At 36.0% G+C, this 19,524-nt stretch overlaps 4 protein-coding genes and 1 pseudogene across 5 annotated transcripts, besides 4 other annotated features; 1 reads left to right on the top strand and 4 right to left on the bottom strand.

Annotated features, from left to right (window-relative positions):
• Positions 1-1,384: 1,384 nt before the first annotated feature.
• On the bottom strand, positions 1,385-4,905 carry TVAGG3_0807730 (annotated as a pseudogene). Its single transcript has one exon — positions 1,900-4,905. A coding segment is annotated over exon 1 (3,006 nt).
• A 4,875-nt stretch (positions 4,906-9,780) lies between these two features.
• Positions 9,781-9,818: a mobile genetic element.
• Positions 9,819-10,993: 1,175 nt separating this feature from the next.
• Positions 10,994-11,028: a mobile genetic element.
• A 1,093-nt stretch (positions 11,029-12,121) lies between these two features.
• Positions 12,122-12,904: a mobile genetic element.
• A 143-nt stretch (positions 12,905-13,047) lies between these two features.
• Positions 13,048-14,662, bottom strand: TVAGG3_0807690 (N-terminal domain of M60-like peptidases family; the record flags this gene model as incomplete). The annotated part of the gene is made up of 1 exon (XM_001330449.1): positions 13,754-14,401. One exon carries the CDS (start codon positions 14,399-14,401, stop codon positions 13,754-13,756), a length of 648 nt encoding a protein of 215 aa, XP_001330484.1.
• Positions 14,663-15,087: 425 nt separating this feature from the next.
• TVAGG3_0807680 (uncharacterized protein) lies at positions 15,088-15,759 on the top strand (the record flags this gene model as incomplete). The annotated part of the gene is made up of 1 exon (XM_001330450.1): positions 15,106-15,720. One exon carries the CDS (start codon positions 15,106-15,108, stop codon positions 15,718-15,720), a length of 615 nt encoding a protein of 204 aa, XP_001330485.1.
• Positions 15,760-15,854: 95 nt separating this feature from the next.
• On the bottom strand, positions 15,855-17,243 carry TVAGG3_0807670 (papain family cysteine protease domain containing protein family; the record flags this gene model as incomplete). Its single annotated transcript, XM_001330451.1, has 1 exon — positions 15,855-17,243. The coding sequence occupies one exon, from the start codon at positions 17,241-17,243 to the stop codon at positions 15,855-15,857; it is 1,389 nt and encodes a 462-aa protein (XP_001330486.1).
• Positions 17,244-18,169: 926 nt separating this feature from the next.
• On the bottom strand, positions 18,170-18,760 carry TVAGG3_0807660 (uncharacterized protein; the record flags this gene model as incomplete). Its single annotated transcript, XM_001330452.1, has 1 exon — positions 18,170-18,760. One exon carries the CDS (start codon positions 18,758-18,760, stop codon positions 18,170-18,172), a length of 591 nt encoding a protein of 196 aa, XP_001330487.1.
• A 114-nt stretch (positions 18,761-18,874) lies between these two features.
• Positions 18,875-18,912: a mobile genetic element.
• Positions 18,913-19,524: the final 612 nt, after the last annotated feature.

Genomic DNA, 19,524 nt, shown 5'->3' with positions numbered 1-19,524 from the left:
ATCGCGAAAATATTCATTATTGACAAAGTTATATCTATAATAGTATTGAACTAAAATATGGTTTTGAAAATTTAATATAATAAAATCATTTTGAATTTAAATGTAAAGTTCTGGTAAGGAGTTAAATTAAGAAAGAATAATTGAGTAATTGAGAGATATTTGATAAGTTAGGGAGAAAATTTCACATACATTGAAGTAAATATATGTTATTGCAAGAGTTAGGATGAGTCAATGACTGAGGTAAGGATGACTATTTGTCTGAGGTAAGGATGAGTCAATGACTGAGGTAAGGATGAGTCTATGACTGAGGTAAGGATGAGTCAATGACTGAGGTAAGGATGAGTTGTTGTCTGAGGTAAGGATGACTTGTTGTCTGAGGTAAGGATGAGTCTATGACTGAGGTAAAGATGAGTCAATGACTGAGATAAGGATGAGTCTATGACTGAGGTAAAGATGAGTCTATGACTGAGGTAAAGATGAGTCTATGACTGAGGTAAGGATGAGTCAATGACTGAGGTAAGGATGAGTCTATGACTGAGGTAAGGATGAGTCAATGACTGAGGTAAGGATGAGTCAATGACTGAGGTAAGGATGAGTCAATGACTGAGGTAAGGATGAGTCAATGACTGAGGTAAGGATGAGTCAATGACTGAGGTAAGGATGAGTCAATAACTGAGTTAAGGATGAGTCTATGACTGAGGTAAGGATAAGTCAATGACTGAGGTAAGGATGAGTCAATGACTGAGGTAAGGATGAGTCAATGACTGAGGTAAGGATGAGTCAATGACTGAGGTAAGGATGAGTCAATGACTGAGGTAAGGATGAGTCTATGACTGAGGTAAGGATGACTTGTTGTCTGAGGTAAAGATGAGTCTATGACTGAGGTAAGGATGAGTCAATGACTGAGTAAGGATGAGTCAATGACTGAGGTAAGGATGAGTCATGACTGAGGTAAGGATGAGTCAATGACTGAGGTAAGGATGAGTCAATGACTGAGGTAAGGATGAGTCATGACTGAGGTAAGGATGAGTCAATGACTGAGGTAAGGATGAGTCAATGACTGAGGTAAGGATGAGTCATGACTGAGGTAAGGATGAGTCAATGACTGAGGTAAGGATGAGTCTATGACTGAGGTAAGGATGAGTCAATGACTGAGGTAAGGATGAGTCAATGACTGAGGTAAGGATGAGTCAATGACTGAGGTAAGGATGAGTCATGACTGAGGTAAGGATGAGTCTATGACTGAGGTAAGGATGAGTCAATGACTGAGGTAAGGATGAGTCAATGACTGAGGTAAGGATGAGTCATGACTGAGGTAAGGATGAGTCAATGACTGAGGTAAGGATGAGTCAATGACTGAGGTAAGGATGAGTCTGACTGAGGTAAGGATGACTTTTTGTCTGAGGTAAGGATGAGTCTATGACTGAGGTAAGGATGAGTCAATAACTGAGGTAAGGATGAGTTGTTGTCTGAGGTAAGGATGAGTCTATGACTGAGGTAAGGATGACTTGTTGTCTGAGGTAAAGATGAGTCTATGACTGAGATAAGGATGAGTCAATGACTGATGTAATGATGAGTCAATAACTGAGGTAAGGATGAGTCTATGACTGAGGTAAGGATGAGTCAATGACTGAGGTAAGGATGAGTCAATGACTGAGGTAAGGATGAGTCAATGACTGATGTAAGGATGAGTCAATAACTGAGGTAAGGATGAGTCAATGACTGAGGTAAGGATGAGTCTATGACTGAGGTAAGGATGAGTCAATGACTGATGTAATGATGAGTCAATAACTGAGGTAAGGATGAGTCTATGACTGAGGTAAGGATGAGTCAATGACTGAGGTAAGGATGAGTCTATGACTGAGGTAAGGATGAGTCAATGACTGAGGTAAGGATGAGTCAATAACTGAGGTAAGGATGAGTTGTTGTCTGAGGTAAGGATGAGTCTATGACTGAGGTAAAGATGAGTCTATGACTGAGGTAAGGATGAGTCAATGACTGATGTAAGGATGAGTCAATAACTGAGGTAAGGATGAGTCTATGACTGAGGTAAGGATGAGTCAATGACTGAGGTAAGGATGAGTCAATGACTGAGGTAAGGATGAGTCTATGACTGAGGTAAGGATGAGTCAATGACTGAGGTAAGGATGAGTCAATGACTGAGGTAAGGATGAGTCTATGACTGAGGTAAGGATGAGTCAATAACTGAGGTAAGGATGAGTTGTTGTCTGAGGTAAGGATGAGTTGTTGTCTGAGGTAAGGATGACTTTTTGTCTGAGGTAAGGATGAGTCAATGACTGAGGTAAGGATGAGTCAATGACTGAGGTAAGGATGAGTCAATGACTGAGGTAAGGATGAGTCTATGACTGAGGTAAGGATGAGTCAATGACTGAGGTAAGGATGAGTCAATGACTGAGGTAAGGATGAGTCAATAACTGAGGTAAGGATGAGTCAATGACTGAGGTAAGGATGAGTCAATGACTGAGGTAAGGATGAGTCAATAACTGAGTTAAGGATGAGTTGTTGTCTGAGGTAAGGATGAGTCAATGACTGAGGTAAGGATGAGTCAATGACTGAGGTAAGGATGAGTCAATGACTGAGGTAAGGATGAGTCAATGACTGAGGTAAGGATGAGTTGTTGTCTGAGGTAAAGATGAGTCTATGACTGAGGTAAGGATGAGTCAATGACTGAGGTAAGGATGAGTCAATGACTGAGGTAAGGATGACTTTTTGTCTGAGGTAAGGATGAGTCAATGACTGAGGTAAGGATGAGTCAATGACTGAGGTAAGGATGAGTCAATGACTGAGGTAAGGATGAGTCAATGACTGAGGTAAGGATGACTTTTTGTCTGAGGTAAGGATGAGTCAATGACTGAGGTAAGGATGAGTCAATGACTGAGGTAAGGATGAGTCAATGACTGAGGTAAGGATGAGTCAATGACTGAGGTAAGGATGAGTCAATGACTGAGGTAAGGATGAGTCAATGACTGAGGTAAGGATGAGTCAATAACTGAGGTAAGGATGAGTCTATGACTGAGGTAAGGATGAGTCAATGACTGAGGTAAGGATGAGTCAATGACTGAGGTAAGGATGAGTCAATGACTGAGGTAAGGATGAGTCTATGACTGAGGTAAGGATGAGTCAATGACTGAGGTAAGGATGAGTCAATGACTGAGGTAAGGATGAGTCAATGACTGAGGTAAGGATGAGTCAATGACTGAGGTAAGGATGAGTCAATGACTGAGGTAAGGATGAGTCAATAACTGAGGTAAGGATGAGTTGTTGTCTGAGGTAAGGATGACTTTTTGTCTGAGGTAAGGATAAGTCAATGACTGAGGTAAGGATGAGTCAATGACTGATATAATGATGAGTCAATGACTGAGGTAAGGATGAGTCAATGACTGAGGTAAGGATGAGTCAATGACTGAGGTAAGGATGAGTCAATGACTGAGGTAAGGATGAGTCAATGACTGAGGTAAGGATGAGTCAATGACTGAGGTAAGGATGAGTCTATGACTGAGGTAAGGATGAGTCTATGACTGAGGTAAGGATGAGTCAATGACTGAGGTAAGGATGAGTCTATGACTGAGGTAAGGATGAGTTGTTGTCTGAGGTAAGGATGAGTCTATGACTGAGGTAAAGATGAGTCTATGACTGAGGTAAGGATGAGTTGTTGTCTGAGGTAAAGATGAGTCTATGACTGAGGTAAGGATGAGTCAATGACTGAGGTAAGGATGAGTCAATGACTGATGTAATGATGAGTCAATAACTGAGGTAAGGATGAGTCAATGACTGATGTAATGATGAGTCTATGACTGAGGTAAGGATGAGTCTATGACTGAGGTAAGGATGAGTCTATGACTGAGGTAAGGATAAGTCAATAACTGAGGTAAGGATGAGTCTATGACTGAGGTAAGGATGAGTTGTCTGAGGTAAGGATGAGTCTATGACTGAGGTAAGGATGAGTCAATGACTGAGGTAAGGATGAGTCAATGACTGAGGTAAGGATGAGTCAATGACTGAGGTAAGGATGACTTTTTGTCTGAGGTAAGGATGAGTCAATGACTGAGGTAAGGATGAGTCAATGACTGAGGTAAGGATGAGTCAATGACTGAGGTAAGGATGAGTCTGACTGAGGTAAGGATGAGTCAATGACTGAGGTAAGGATGACTTTTTGTCTGAGGTAAGGATAAGTCAATGACTGAGGTAAGGATGAGTCTATGACTGAGGTAAGGATGAGTCAATGACTGAGGTAAGGATGAGTCAATGACTGAGGTAAGGATGAGTCAATGACTGAGGTAAGGATGAGTCAATGACTGAGGTAAGGATGAGTCAATGACTGATGTAATGATGAGTCAATGACTGAGGTAAGGATGAGTCTATGACTGAGGTAAGGATGAGTCAATGACTGAGGTAAGGATGAGTCTATGACTGAGGTAAGGATGAGTCTATGACTGAGGTAAGGATGAGTCAATGACTGATGTAATGATGAGTCAATAACTGAGGTAAGGATGAGTCTATGACTGAGGTAAGGATGAGTCTATGACTGAGGTAAGGATGACTTTTTGTCTGAGGTAAGGATAAGTCAATGACTGAGGTAAGGATGAGTCTATGACTGAGGTAAGGATGAGTCAATGACTGAGGTAAGGATGAGTCAATGACTGAGGTAAGGATGAGTTGTGTCTGAGGTAAGGATGACTGTCTGAGGTAAGGATGAGTCTATGACTGAGGTAAGGATGAGTCAATGACTGAGGTAAGGATGAGTCAATGACTGAGGTAAGGATGAGTCAATGACTGAGGTAAGGATGAGTCAATGACTGAGGTAAGGATGAGTCTTGACTGAGGTAAGGATGAGTCAATGACTGAGGTAAGGATGACTTTTTGTCTGAGGTAAGGATGAGTCATGACTGAGGTAAGGATGAGTCAATGACTGAGGTAAGGATGAGTCAATGACTGAGGTAAGGATGAGTCTATGACTGAGGTAAGGATGAGTCAATGACTGAGGTAAGGATGAGTCATGACTGAGGTAAGGATGAGTCAATGACTGAGGTAAGGATGAGTCAATACTGAGGTAAGGATGAGTCAATGACTGAGGTAAGGATGAGTCAATGACTGAGGTAAGGATGAGTCAATGACTGAGGTAAGGATGAGTCAATGACTGAGGTAAGGATGAGTCTATGACTGAGGTAAGGATGAGTCAATGACTGAGGTAAGGATGAGTCAATGACTGAGGTAAGGATAAGTCAATGACTGAGGTAAGGATGAGTCAATGACTGAGGTAAGGATGAGTCTGACTGAGGTAAGGATGACTTTTTGTCTGAGGTAAGGATGAGTCAATGACTGAGGTAAGGATGAGTCTATGACTGAGGTAAGGATGAGTCTATGACTGAGGTAAGGATGAGTCTATGACTGAGGTAAGGATGAGTCTATGACTGAGGTAAGGATGAGTCAATAACTGAGGTAAGGATGAGTCTATGACTGAGGTAAGGATGACTTTTTGTCTGAGGTAAGGATGAGTCAATGACTGAGGTAAGGATGAGTCTATGACTGAGGTAAGGATGACTTTTTGTCTGAGGTAAGGATGAGTCAATGACTGAGGTAAGGATGACTTTTTGTCTGAGGTAAGGATGAGTCAATGACTGAGGTAAGGATGAGTCTATGACTGAGGTAAGGATGACTTTTTGTCTGAGGTAAGGATAAGTCAATGACTGAGGTAAGGATGAGTCTATGACTGAGGTAAGGATGAGTCTATGACTGAGGTAAGGATGACTTTTTGTCTGAGGTAAGGATGAGTCAATGACTGAGGTAAGGATGAGTCAATGACTGAGGTAAGGATGAGTCAATGACTGAGGTAAGGATGAGTCAATGACTGAGGTAAGGATGAGTCAATGACTGAGGTAAGGATGAGTCAATGACTGAGGTAAGGATGAGTCAATGACTGAGGTAAGGATGAGTCAATGACTGAGGTAAGGATGAGTCAATGACTGAGGTAAGGATGAGTCAATGACTGAGGTAAGGATGAGTCTATGACTGAGGTAAGGATGAGTCAATGACTGAGGTAAGGATGAGTCAATGACTGAGGTAAGGATGAGTCATGACTGAGGTAAGGATGAGTCAATGACTGAGGTAAGGATGAGTCAATGACTGAGGTAAGGATGAGTCAATGACTGAGGTAAGGATGAGTCAATGACTGAGGTAAGGATGAGTCAATGACTGAGGTAAGGATGAGTCTATGACTGAGGTAAGGATGACTTGTTGTCTGAGGTAAAGATGAGTCTATGACTGAGATAAGGATGAGTCAATGACTGAGGTAAGGATGAGTCAATGACTGAGGTAAGGATGAGTCAATGACTGAGGTAAGGATGAGTCAATGACTGAGGTAAGGATGAGTCAATGACTGAGGTAAGGATGAGTCAATGACTGAGGTAAGATGAGTCAATACTGAGGTAAGGATGAGTCTATGACTGAGGTAAGGATGAGTCAATGACTGAGGTAAGGATGAGTCAATGACTGAGGTAAGGATGAGTCATGACTGAGGTAAGGATGAGTCAATAACTGAGGTAAGGATGAGTCTATGACTGAGGTAAGGATGAGTCATGACTGAGGTAAGGATGAGTCTATGACTGAGGTAAGGATGAGTCAATGACTGAGGTAAGGATGAGTCATGACTGAGGTAAGGATGAGTCAATGACTGAGGTAAGGATGAGTCAATGACTGAGGTAAGGATGAGTCATGACTGAGGTAAGGATGAGTCATGACTGAGGTAAGGATGAGTCAATACTGAGGTAAGGATGAGTCAATGACTGAGGTAAGGATGAGTCAATGACTGAGGTAAGGATGAGTCAATGACTGAGGTAAGGATGACTTTTGTCTGAGGTAAGATGAGTCTATGACTGAGGTAAGGATGAGTCAATGACTGAGGTAAGATGAGTCAATGACTGAGGTAAGGATGAGTCTATGACTGAGGTAAGGATGAGTCAATGACTGAGGTAAGGATGAGTCATGACTGAGGTAAGGATGAGTCATGACTGAGGTAAGGATGACTTTTTGTCTGAGGTAAGGATGAGTCAATGACTGAGGTAAGGATGAGTCAATGACTGAGGTAAGGATGAGTCATGACTGAGGTAAGGATGAGTCAATGACTGAGGTAAGGATGAGTCAATGACTGAGGTAAGGATGAGTCAATGACTGAGGTAAGGATGAGTCAATGACTGAGGTAAGGATGAGTCAATGACTGAGGTAAGGATGAGTCAATGACTGAGGTAAGGATGAGTCATGACTGAGGTAAGGATGAGTCAATGACTGAGGTAAGGATGAGTCATACTGAGGTAAGGATGAGTCATGACTGAGGTAAGGATGAGTCAATGACTGAGGTAAGGATGAGTCTATGACTGAGGTAAGGATGAGTCAATGACTGAGGTAAGGATGAGTCAATGACTGAGGTAAGGATGAGTCATGACTGAGGTAAGGATGAGTCAATGACTGAGGTAAGGATGAGTCTATGACTGAGGTAAGGATGAGTCATGACTGAGGTAAGGATGAGTCAATAACTGAGGTAAGGATGAGTCAATGACTGAGGTAAGGATGAGTCAATGACTGAGTAAGGATGAGTCAATGACTGAGGTAAGGATGACTTTTTGTCTGAGGTAAGGATGAGTCAATGACTGAGGTAAGGATGAGTCAATGACTGAGGTAAGGATGAGTCAATGACTGAGGTAAGGATGAGTCAATAACTGAGGTAAGGATGAGTCAATGACTGAGGTAAGGATGAGTCTATGACTGAGGTAAGGATGAGTCATGACTGAGGTAAGGATATCTATGACTGAGGTAAGGATGAGTCTATGACTGAGGTAAGGATGAGTCAATAACTGAGGTAAGGATGAGTTATGACTGAGGTAAGGATGAGTCTATGACTGAGGTAAGGATGAGTTGTTGTCTGAGGTAAAGATGAGTCAATGACTGAGGTAAGGATGAGTCTATGACTGAGGTAAGGATGAGTCTATGACTGAGGTAAGGATGAGTCAATGACTGAGGTAAGGATGAGTCAATGACTGAGGTAAGGATGAGTCAATGACTGAGGTAAGGATGAGTCAATGACTGAGGTAAGGATGAGTCTATGACTGAGGTAAGATGAGTATGACTGAGTAAGGATGAGTCTATGACTGAGGTAAGGATGAGTCAATAACTGAGGTAATGATGAGTCTATGACTGAGGTAAGGATGAGTCAATGACTGAGGTAAGGATGACTTTTTGTCTGAGGTAAGGATGAGTCAATGACTGAGGTAAGGATGATCAATGTCTGAGGTAAGGATGAGTCTATGACTGAGGTAAGGATGAGTCAATGACTGAGGTAAGGATGATTGTCTGAGTAAGGATGAGTCTATGACTGAGGTAAGGATGACTTTTTGTCTGAGGTAAGGATGAGTCAATGACTGAGGTAAGGATGAGTCAATTACTGAGGTAAGGATGAGTCTATGACTGAGGTAAGGATGAGTCAATGACTGAGGTAAGGATGAGTCAATAACTGAGTTAAGGATGAGTCAATGACTGAGGTAATGATGACTTTTTGTCTGAGGTAAGGATGAGTCAATGACTGAGGTAAGGATGAGTCTATGACTGAGGTAAGGATGAGTCTATGACTGAGGTAAGGATGAGTCAATGACTGAGGTAAGGATGAGTCAATGACTGAGGTAAGATGAGTCTATGACTGAGTAAGGATGAGTCTATGACTGAGGTAAGGATGAGTCAATGACTGAGGTAAGGATGAGTCAATGACTGAGGTAAGGATGAGTCAATGACTGAGGTAAGGATGAGTCAATGACTGAGGTAAGGATGAGTCAATAACTGAGGTAAAGATGAGTCTATGACTGAGATAAGGATGAGTCTATGACTGAGGTAAGGATGAGTCAATGACTGAGGTAAGGATGAGTCAATGACTGAGGTAAGGATGAGTCAATGACTGAGGTAAGGATGAGTCAATGACTGAGATAAGGATGAGTCTAATGACTGAGGTAAGGATGAGTCTATGACTGAGATAAGGATGAGTCAATGACTGAGGTAAAGATGAGTCAATGACTGAGATAAGGATGAGTCAATGACTGAGGTAAGGATGAGTCAATGACTGAGGTAAGATTGATGAGTCAATGACTGAGGTAAGGATGAGTCTATGACTGAGGTAAGGATGAGTCAATGACTGATGTAATGATGAGTCAATAACTGAGGTAAGGATGAGTCTATGACTGAGGTAAGGATGAGTCAATGACTGAGGTAAGGATGAGTCAATAACTGAGGTAAGGATGAGTCAATGACTGAGGTAAGGATGAGTCAATGACTGAGGTAAGGATGAGTCAATGACTGAGGTAAGGATGAGTCAATGACTGAGGTAAGGATGAGTCTATGACTGAGGTAAGGATGAGTCTATGACTGAGGTAAGGATGAGTCAATGACTGAGGTAAGGATGAGTCAATGACTGAGGTAAGGATGAGTCAATGACTGAGGTAATGATGAGTCTATGACTGAGGTAAGGATGAGTCTATGACTGAGGTAAGGATGAGTTGTTGTCTGAGGTAAAGATGAGTCTATGACTGAGGTAAGGATGAGTCAATGACTGAGGTAAGGATGAGTCTATGACTGAGGTAAGGATGACTTGTTGTCTGAGGTAAAGATGAGTCTATGACTGAGATAAGGATGAGTCTATGACTGAGGTAAGGATGAGTCAATAACTGAGGTAAGGATGAGTCAATGACTGAGGTAAGGATGAGTCAATAACTGAGGTAATGATGTTGTAAACAGAAATTCATCAAAAGTGACACCTCAGAAAAGCTAAAATATTGAATTTTTGGAACTTTTGATAGAGCACGTTTTTAAATATTAATTAAAGTAAATGTATATTTTGTAAAGATTCTTTTTAATAAAAAAATAAAATTTTGAAGAAGAACACAAAATCTTCTGAAAATAATATCACATAAACTCATATTATTTTCTAATATATAACTATTTTATATAAAAATCAAATTCAATGATCTTAAAAGCGAAGGATAAACCTCAAAATTTACGAATATAATGAGTGGGAATATAATGCTTATCTATCATAAAACCATATGAAATATCAATTTTTGCTTTACGCCTAATTTTTGACGACAATTAGCAAAAATGTTAAATGTTAACACTCAGTCCAATTTGAATATGAAAAATAAAATTGACTTTGATTAAATGTTTTTATTTATCATGCAATTCTTCTTGCGACCAAAATTTGAATAAAAGTTCAAAAAATAAGATAGCTTAAAATAATGTACGGTAGTGTTTACTAATAGATGAATAGTATATAAATTCTATTAAAATGGATTTGATCCAAAAAATATATAAAATTTGATCATAAATAAAATCGTTTTAAATTACTTCTTCATTTAAATTATAACAATTATTTTTTTGGTTTTATATTTTTTGGATCAAATCCATTTTAATAGAATTTATATACTATTATCTATTAGTAAACACTACCGTATATTATTTTTTAAGCTATCTTATTTTTTGAAGTTTTATTCAAATCTTTGGTCGCAAGAAGAATTGCATGATAAATAAAAACATTTAATCAAAGTCAATTTTATTTTTCATATTCAAATGGACTGAGTGTTAACATTTAACATTTTTGCTAATTGTCGTCCAAAAATTAGGCGTAAAGCAAAAATTGATATTTCATATGGTTTTATGATAGATAAGCATTATATTCCCACTCATTATATTCGTAAATTTTGAGGTTTATCCTTCGCTTTTAAGATCATTGAATTTGATTTTTATATAAAATAGTTATATATTAGAAAATAATATGAGTTTATGTGATATTATTTTTCAGAAGATTTCATTCTATATGCCTATGAAAAGTACTCTCAAAACTAACTTTTTCCTAATTATAATTAAATCTAGAATATTGTATTATGCTTAGTATTATTTCATTTTTCTCATTCAATTTAGAATTTACAAATGTCAAAAAATCGAGAGCTGTCACTTTTGATGAATTTCTGTTTATTACAATGATGAGTCTATGACTGAGGTAAGGATGAGTCAATGACTGAGGTAAGGATGAGTCAATAACTGAGATAAGGATGAGTCTATGACTGAGGTAAGGATAAGTCAATGACTGAGATAAGGATGAGTCAGTGACTGATATAATGATGAGTCAATGACTGAGGTAAGGATGAGTCAATGACTGAGGTAAGGATGAGTCAATGACTGAGGTAAGGATGAGTCTATGACTGAGGTAAGGATGAGTCTATGACTGAGGTAAGGATGAGTCAATGACTTAGGTAAGGATCATTCCATTCCAAATATATCACAACACCTACACCTTACAACCACAAAATCATCTCCAAATTTCTTTTCAGAACTTCTTTTAAATGAGCATTTTTCAATCAACAAACATCCCTTCTTTTGCCCGCACAAAAGGTTTCAGATGTTATCTTGTTCCAGAAACTCATGAAACAAAGTTCTAAATGAAAATCCACGGAATGAGCTTGTTCAATAGCATTATCAATAAAAAGAAATCTATGGTATCGCCCGCACAATACCAAAAGATTCCATTTTGTAATGAATGATTACTATGATCCAAGGATGGTTCCGTAGACTTGAAAATTTTAAATTGGAGGTTTAATTCAAATTTGGCGGGCTTTTGGTCGTAGATTAATTTAACTAATATGAATTTGGATTGTGCTTTCCTTATTGATGTAATGATATTTTCACTAATAAAAAATGAAATATACACAAGAAAAAATTATTCAAAAATTATCATTGCATTTTATTTGAAGAAATTTTGAAAACAACATCATACACATACTATAAATGAATATTATCATCTTAATTTTAATAAATTTCATTTACTTGGAAAGATGCAAGATCATCTTGTACTCTCTTCGATTTTCCATGTAACTTCGCAGGTAATAATGGCGCACTTACCTCTATTTTGGATTTTTATAGTTTCCCTCAAAACACATTCTATGAACTTACGCTCGTATCGCGTTAAAAAATGTCGTTAAAATTGAACCGCGCCTATTAATTTAAATTATTCTAATAATTGTTCAGTAGTCTCAATTTGGAAATTCTAAAGTTTCAATAACGATATGTAATTGAGTAGGGGTAATTTTAGCTAAAAGTGACACACCCGTGAAGGGTGTGATTACCGATCGGTAATTTCGACAGTTTAGAATTTAAAATTTTTTATGGAACTGTTGCGAGTTTCATAAAGAATTTAAGGAATATAAGCAAAGATTTGAATCAAAATCTTAGACCTAAGCCGCTCGATTCGCTCGCGGCTTCCGCGAATTACAGATCAGCAAAGATTTGAATCAAAATCTTCGAACTAAGCCGATCGCTTCGCTCGCGGCTTTCTTTATTATTTTAAATTTGCATATTTCCATCAAAAGTTCATAAGGTAAAAAATTTCGTTTATTTTTACTAAGAAAAAAAAGGTTTTTGATAATAAATTTATTTTATTTCGAAAAAGTAGCAATAATCGTAAAAGGGTATTGATAGGCTTGCTAAAGTAACTAATTTTAGCTGTCAAATACTTTTGTATTTTGAAGTAAATTAGTATAAATTTGTTTTTACTTTTATTTCGAAAAAGTAGCAATAATCGTAAAAGGGTATTGCTAGGCTTGCTAAAGTAACTAATTTTAGCTGTCAAATACTTTTGTATTTTGAAGTAAATTAGTATAAATTTGATATTATTTTAACTCCCTTTGAAAACCTCAATTTTCCATACAGAGGGAACGAGAATAGCATCCAATATTCCCTGAGAATGGTTGCGCATTCTCAGTTCCCTCTATATTTCGAACGAAGCTCTCATCGGTCTTTTTTTTAATACTAAACGTTTTTTTTTCCCTGTCACTTTTAGCTAAAATTTGGGTTTGCCTATGTAATTTCCATTTTCCCAATTTGTAGATAGATTCTAATAGTACATATTAATGCAATTTTGATGTCCAATTTAATTAGTATTCAATTAAATTCGTATTCAATTTATTAAAAATATTTTTAATTCATATAACGATTGATATTATTTAAACATTTTTCAAAAATTATTAGATATATAGACTTTTCAATTCTGTGAAAAAAAATTGGGTTAATCATTGAAAGATAAGAAATAATTAAAAGAAGCATGAACATTTCATTCAACAGATTTCCCTAATTCCATTACCTGTTTTTTAAAAAAAGTGACAGATAACATGGCTAGGAATCGGAAAGAAGCTTCAATAATTCCCCCCACTGTTTAACTTTGGAGCTATCTTCTCTGATAATATCATCGATACCGAGCTCGAAAGTAAAAATCCCGCTGATATATCTAATGATTTATTTACTATTGTAAGTTCAACAGACCAAAACGTATCTGGTGCAATATTACTATCACTATGTGACCTCCATTTTCCAAGACGCCAAAGCAAATGAACATTGATGGCTTCATTCCAAGCGGTTCTAGCTTTGACAATTGCTGCAATTGCTGGAAATCTCTCGAATTCGTACAATGAGCCACATGATTTCTATCAAATGACTCATCAATGCTCAATAAATTTTTTGAAACATTAATTCAGCGTTATCCAGTAGTTTCAATAGCAATTTTCTCCAGATCCGACTTCGCCAGTACCACCAACATCATCGATATTGCTACACATGTTTTTGGAAAGCTTGTTAGGAATAAAGTGAATTGATGAATATATTTGCTAGCATTAAACTTAGTAAACTAAAATACGTCAACACGAACATTATGTTAATTGATAGGTTCTTTGATTCGTCCATCAGCGCGTACTGGATAGTTATAAACGTCATTCAATGAATAAAAGATTTGTCCAACGGATCTCCAAAACGCGAGTGCATCGTTGAGCCTAGATTGTTGGAGAAGTTTTTCTGATGGACCAACACCAAGCATGTTTCCGCAATCAACAACTGCAACTGGTGCAGGTAAGTTGCTATTTAAATCTTCCCACTCTTCTTCAGTGGTAACACCATATTGGAAGTGTGGCATACGTATTCCACCAGTAACATAGATCTCAAGACCTGATGGGAAGTAATCAACGAAAGTTAAAAATTCAAGATTTCCTCCATAAGGCCAACCAAACTTGTTAACTTCGTTTGTCATCTTTATTTGGCACTTGAGATCTTTAAGGCGCTCATTGTATGAATCTGTATGATTAACTTGACGATTTATATTAGCCCAAACATAATTAACCGCTTTTTTAGGAATTTCAACAGTGATTCGTTCACCTGGTGGTACATATATTGCTGTCCAATGGTATTCTTTAACTCTTGTATTTAAAACAACTTTGAATTTATATCTTTGTGTGACTTGTATCTTTTGCTCATCACCGTTGAATTGCTTGATACCTGCAGGATGATAAAATAGGTCATCTTGAGTCATAGTTGGAGTTGCTTTGCAAAAATTATCATAAATTTGCCTAGATTGTGAATCAAGAACATCAACGTTGGCTTTGTTTGGATGTCCAGGCCACGGATAGTCGTCATCTGGAATTTCTTATGTTAAATAAGCTTCCCTAATATGACGGACATACGGGCGAGGAATTTCAAATAAAGGAACAATAGAATCGACGTTTTGTGCCTTAACGGTTGTGGTTCCATGAGATTGGAAAATTGATTTTGTAAAGGCGCGTGTATGAGAAAGAAAGAATAAAAACATTCAAAAAATAAATACTTTACATAACTTTATTTTTATCAAATCAGACTATTAATTCTTCATATTTTGAAGATTTACTTTTCCTATGTAAATTGATTACAAAATTACTCTCACAAAAAATTCAATAGTGTCAAATCCTCAAGAATCATCTTTTCATTTTATTGTCATATCCATTCTAATAAGAACAATATTTGATTGTAACAAAAAATTGAATTTTTAAGGTTATTAGATTTTTCCTTATTTTGCAATCATCAATAACTTTTGAGACGATAATGCCTTTATTTTAATAAGCTATGCATTGCATTCTAATATAATCACTAGGTTTTATTTTCTGATTATTCTCCCAAGACTGATTTGTCCTTATTGATGTAACGGATTCTATTTTTTTTTGTCATGTAAATTACTCCTAAATTCCTAAACGTACAATAAATATGAAATCAACTACCCCAACAAAATCAAAGCCAAAAACACTGGAAAATCCACAGCAACTCCAAGAAGAATTCAACAAGCGTGCAATTAATCTCTTTTATTCAATGTATACTACACCTTCTGTCGATGAACTTATGAATTTTCCACCTGTACAAGAGCAACCACCAACAGAAGGTGCTAAACTCAAAGCCAAAATAGAATTTCATTCTGGTGTCTGTGATTATAAGCTTCGTCGTAAAGTTCAAAACTCAGTTTATCAATCAAATAGCGTTCTTGTTCAATTAGGAGAAACGGTAGAAAGACAGCCTGATATAAAGAATACACAAATAATTAATGCTGAAGAGATTTTTGCTCCGGAAAAGGCTCAACGTTCTGAAAAGCCACTTTATCTTCAAAACCAAGAAGAAGACGAGCAAAACTATGAAAAAAGCATACACATTTCACATAAGCCTCTTAATATTCCTGCAATTGAAAAAGAATATAAACAGCGTCTGAAAAAATCTGAGGAGACTGGAAAGGCGAGATGCATGAGAAGATATAGATTCATCAAAAAGACCGAAAAAGAGCATAGAGATTTCGTCAGCTCGTTATCAAAACCAAGATCAAAAGCTCAATAATCAAATAATTTTGTTTATATAAAACTTACTCATCGTGTAGTTCTATTTAATGAATTTTTATGTGAAATAATGAAATTTCTTTTGAAAACTTTAAATTTTTATTCAAATTATACAAAACAATTAAGAAATTAAGCTTATTTAGGGAGAGAATCAAAAATTGCAGGGAGGTCGAGAGCCAATGTTGTAGCAACTGAAGCATCTTCCATGCTAATACCCTTTTCAACTAATTCGTAAGGAATAGACCAGTAACTGCATGAATTATTCAACTCGTGAGTAATAACTGGCATTAAGTAGTCCGAAAGTCTCCAATACGGTTGTGTTGTTTCCATGAATTTTGTTTTGACGGCGAAAGACTTCTTATCTATCAGGTATAGCCTTGTTTCTGTTAATCCATATTCATCTTCAAGAGAAATTGAAAGGTTTTGGCCCTTTGTCTCTGAAACAATTGCATAATAATAATCTGAAACGTAAGGAGGCTTTTTACGAGCTCGTAAGTAGTTCTCTTCTGTGCATATATGTTGATTACATGGTTTCCATGTGTTTATGTCTGAATAAACTCCACATAATTGACGATCTTCTTCAAGAGAGATTCTTCCGCGTAAATAATTGAGAGTATGGCCATATCCTGATCCATTAAGTGACTTTACAATGAAGCCACCCTTTGAAAGTTGTAATGATTTGAATTGATGAGGATATCCTGACGTAATTAAGTCGTTGTTGAATCCAATCAAGTTAAAAGTCATTGAATTACCCGTTCTTGCATAAGCTGGAGGTGCTGGGACAAAGAATGATCCACCTTCCAAATATGTCGAAGTAGAAATGACTCCACAGTTCTGATCTGTATTGTATGGACAGTATGTATCTTTGTTCTTGCATTCTTTGCTCTCTTTGACCCTCTTATCCGTGCATGGAACGTAATAATCAGCGAAAAATTCAGGAATTGAGAGGAGAAGTGGTCTCTTCTTCTTGAGAAGTAGTTTCTTGATGTCATCGACACTCCTTGCAAATGTTGGTTCCTTTAATCTGAAGTTGAGGTGATTTTTATTGGAGCAATCAACCATATTTTGGCATTCTTTAGAACTGGCAATGCTAAGATTCAAATTCGGGAGATTTTTGAAATAGTTTACGACAGTTGAAGCTTGTAATTCGCGATTGCAAGTCTTAGAATTGGATTCATTCATGCAATCTTCAATGATTGTATTATTGAAGAGTAGTTCTGATAGTTCAGCTGATACTTTTGATTTCATGATGCCTTTATATTGTAATTGGAATGAAAGGAAAGATTCTAAGTGGTTTATGATTGCAGTTGCAGCATGAAATGGATAATAAATACTATCCTTTACAGAAGTGAGGAAAGAATCATCAACAACGTAGCGTGTAGGTATAACTGGAAGATAAAGTTCGCTTTCATCCTTTATGAAGCGATGTTGCAAGCTCATCATAATAGATATGAATGAAATAAGAGCTACAGATAAAAGAATACTGAGAGAGATAAACTGAAATGATGATTCTTGTCTATTCATTGTTTTTCTGTCAAATTTGACAAATTTTGAAAAATGCTGGCAAATCAGCTCAAATAATGAATATGTGTTCAAATTTTTGGGTATTGTATGCTCTACACAGCATATTCGAGCTATTGTAAACTTTATGCATCCTTATATCTTTTTTAATATTGAAATCATCCAAAATCCATTGAAATAAACTTTATTTATCATAGCCTATGAAAGTAATAGAAGAAATTCGCTTTAGTAACTTGAATTGTTTATTGATTAAATCCATTTTTGCATAATTTTAAGTGATATTGAGAAAATTAAGAGAACATGATGTGAATTTGAATGATATGTAGCAAGATTTTGTCTTATCTTTGAGGTTCATGCCAGAATGTCATTTAAACATGTAAATATAATGCCTTCTTTTGGAAGATAAATTCATATTATTAATTTGAAAAAGAGTTACTTTGAAAATTAAAAGAAAAATATAAATTATACATAAAATTATTTCATATGGCAGATTAATTAAAATCAGAAATTTCCAAATTTTTCTCAAATTTTAAATTTTAATATTAAAATTCAAATAATTTATAATTATTTTTATATTTTTCTAATTTTTTTGGAAATTTCAGACCCCTTAGATATACCATACTCCCGGTATAAGTGAAAATCATTAGCTTAATTGATGAATTTTATTAAATTACAATATATCATTTATCAAAATATTCATAGCTAAGGATTAATATAGTTTCCAACCGATACACAATGAAAATTAACAAAGAATATATTTACTTTAATCCTGAATAATTCATTGTTTTTCTAATTTTCAAATCAAAATTAGTAAAAATTAATAGATTTGTTGGCTTATTAGTATATGGTTTGAATTAATTTTAACAGAAATCTATATAACAAACAAGGATAGTTTACAAACAAGTAATAAAAAAAAAATAATATAAGTATTAGTTAGAGTCGGATTCAAAAAAGAAATTCCGAGCTCCACTAGCAGCAGTAATAGATTTTCCTGACCTAAACGTTGCAGTTGATGCGGTGTAAGTTGATGTTGTTGTTGTAGTTGAATTTGTGTATGAAGTTGTAGAAACGGTGCTATTTGTCGTTTCATATGTATTTTCGTAGTCTCCTGTTGATCCAATATCATCTATATCTGAATCAGATGAATCAGGCAAGAAAGTCTTTAGAGCAGCAGTTGCAATTGGTGGGTTTTTGATTATAATAGGTGGTTTATCTGACTGTGCAAGCGAATTTGAAATGATTGACTCAAAATCAAAATCACTGCTATCAGACTCTATAAAATATTGATTTTTAGGCTCTTCATCCCTTGCAACTTCATTTGATCTGCTAATAATATCAAGCTCTACATCCGATTCTGATACAAATTCATCTGACTCAGATATAAAAAAATTTTGATCGACATTTGAGAGATTTTCTTCTTCATTTATCAGTATATCGTCATAAGAATCACTCTCTGATAGAAATGACGTGGCTACCGCTTGTTGCCCACTCCCGTAATCGGGCGGCATCACCATCGCCATGAGTGAATCATTTTCCTTCCTCTCTAGGACGATAGAAAATTGTAAACCGACACAACTTTAATTCTCGAAATGGAAGTCATGTTAAATATTCCAATAGCAAATTGAACACCATTCTGTTGTAAACAGAAATTCATCAAAAGTGACACCTCAGAAAAGCTAAAATATTGAATTTTTGGAACTTTTGATAGAGCACGTTTTTAAATATTAATTAAAGTAAATGTATATTTTGTAAAGATTCTTTTTAATAAAAAATAAAATTTTGAAGAAGAACACAAAATCTTCTGAAAAATAATATCACATAAACTCATATTATTTTCTAATATATAACTATTTTATATAAAAATCAAATTCAATGATCTTAAAAGCGAAGGATAAACCTCAAAATTTACGAATATAATGAGTGGGAATATAATGCTTATCTATCATAAAACCATATGAAATATCAATTTTTGCTTTACGCCTAATTTTTGACGACAATTAGCAAAAATGTTAAATGTTAACACTCAGTCCATTTGAATATAAAAATAAAATTGACTTTGATTAAATGTTTTTATTTATCATGCAATTCTTCTTGCGACCAAAGATTTGAATAAAACTTCAAAAAATAAGATAGCTTAAAATAATATACGGTAGTGTTTACTAATAGATGAATAGTATATAAATTCTATTAAAATGGATTTGATCCAAAAAAATATAAAAACCAAAAATAATTGTTATAATTTAAATGAAGAAGTAATTTTAAAACGATTTTATTTATGATCAAA

Source organism: Trichomonas vaginalis, chromosome VI (genome assembly GCF_026262505.1).
Source record: "Trichomonas vaginalis G3 chromosome VI, whole genome shotgun sequence".
NCBI lineage: Eukaryota > Parabasalia > Trichomonadida > Trichomonadidae > Trichomonas > Trichomonas vaginalis.
Note: the sequence above shows the minus strand (reverse complement) of the source record. Positions and strands in the feature narration are given on the sequence as shown.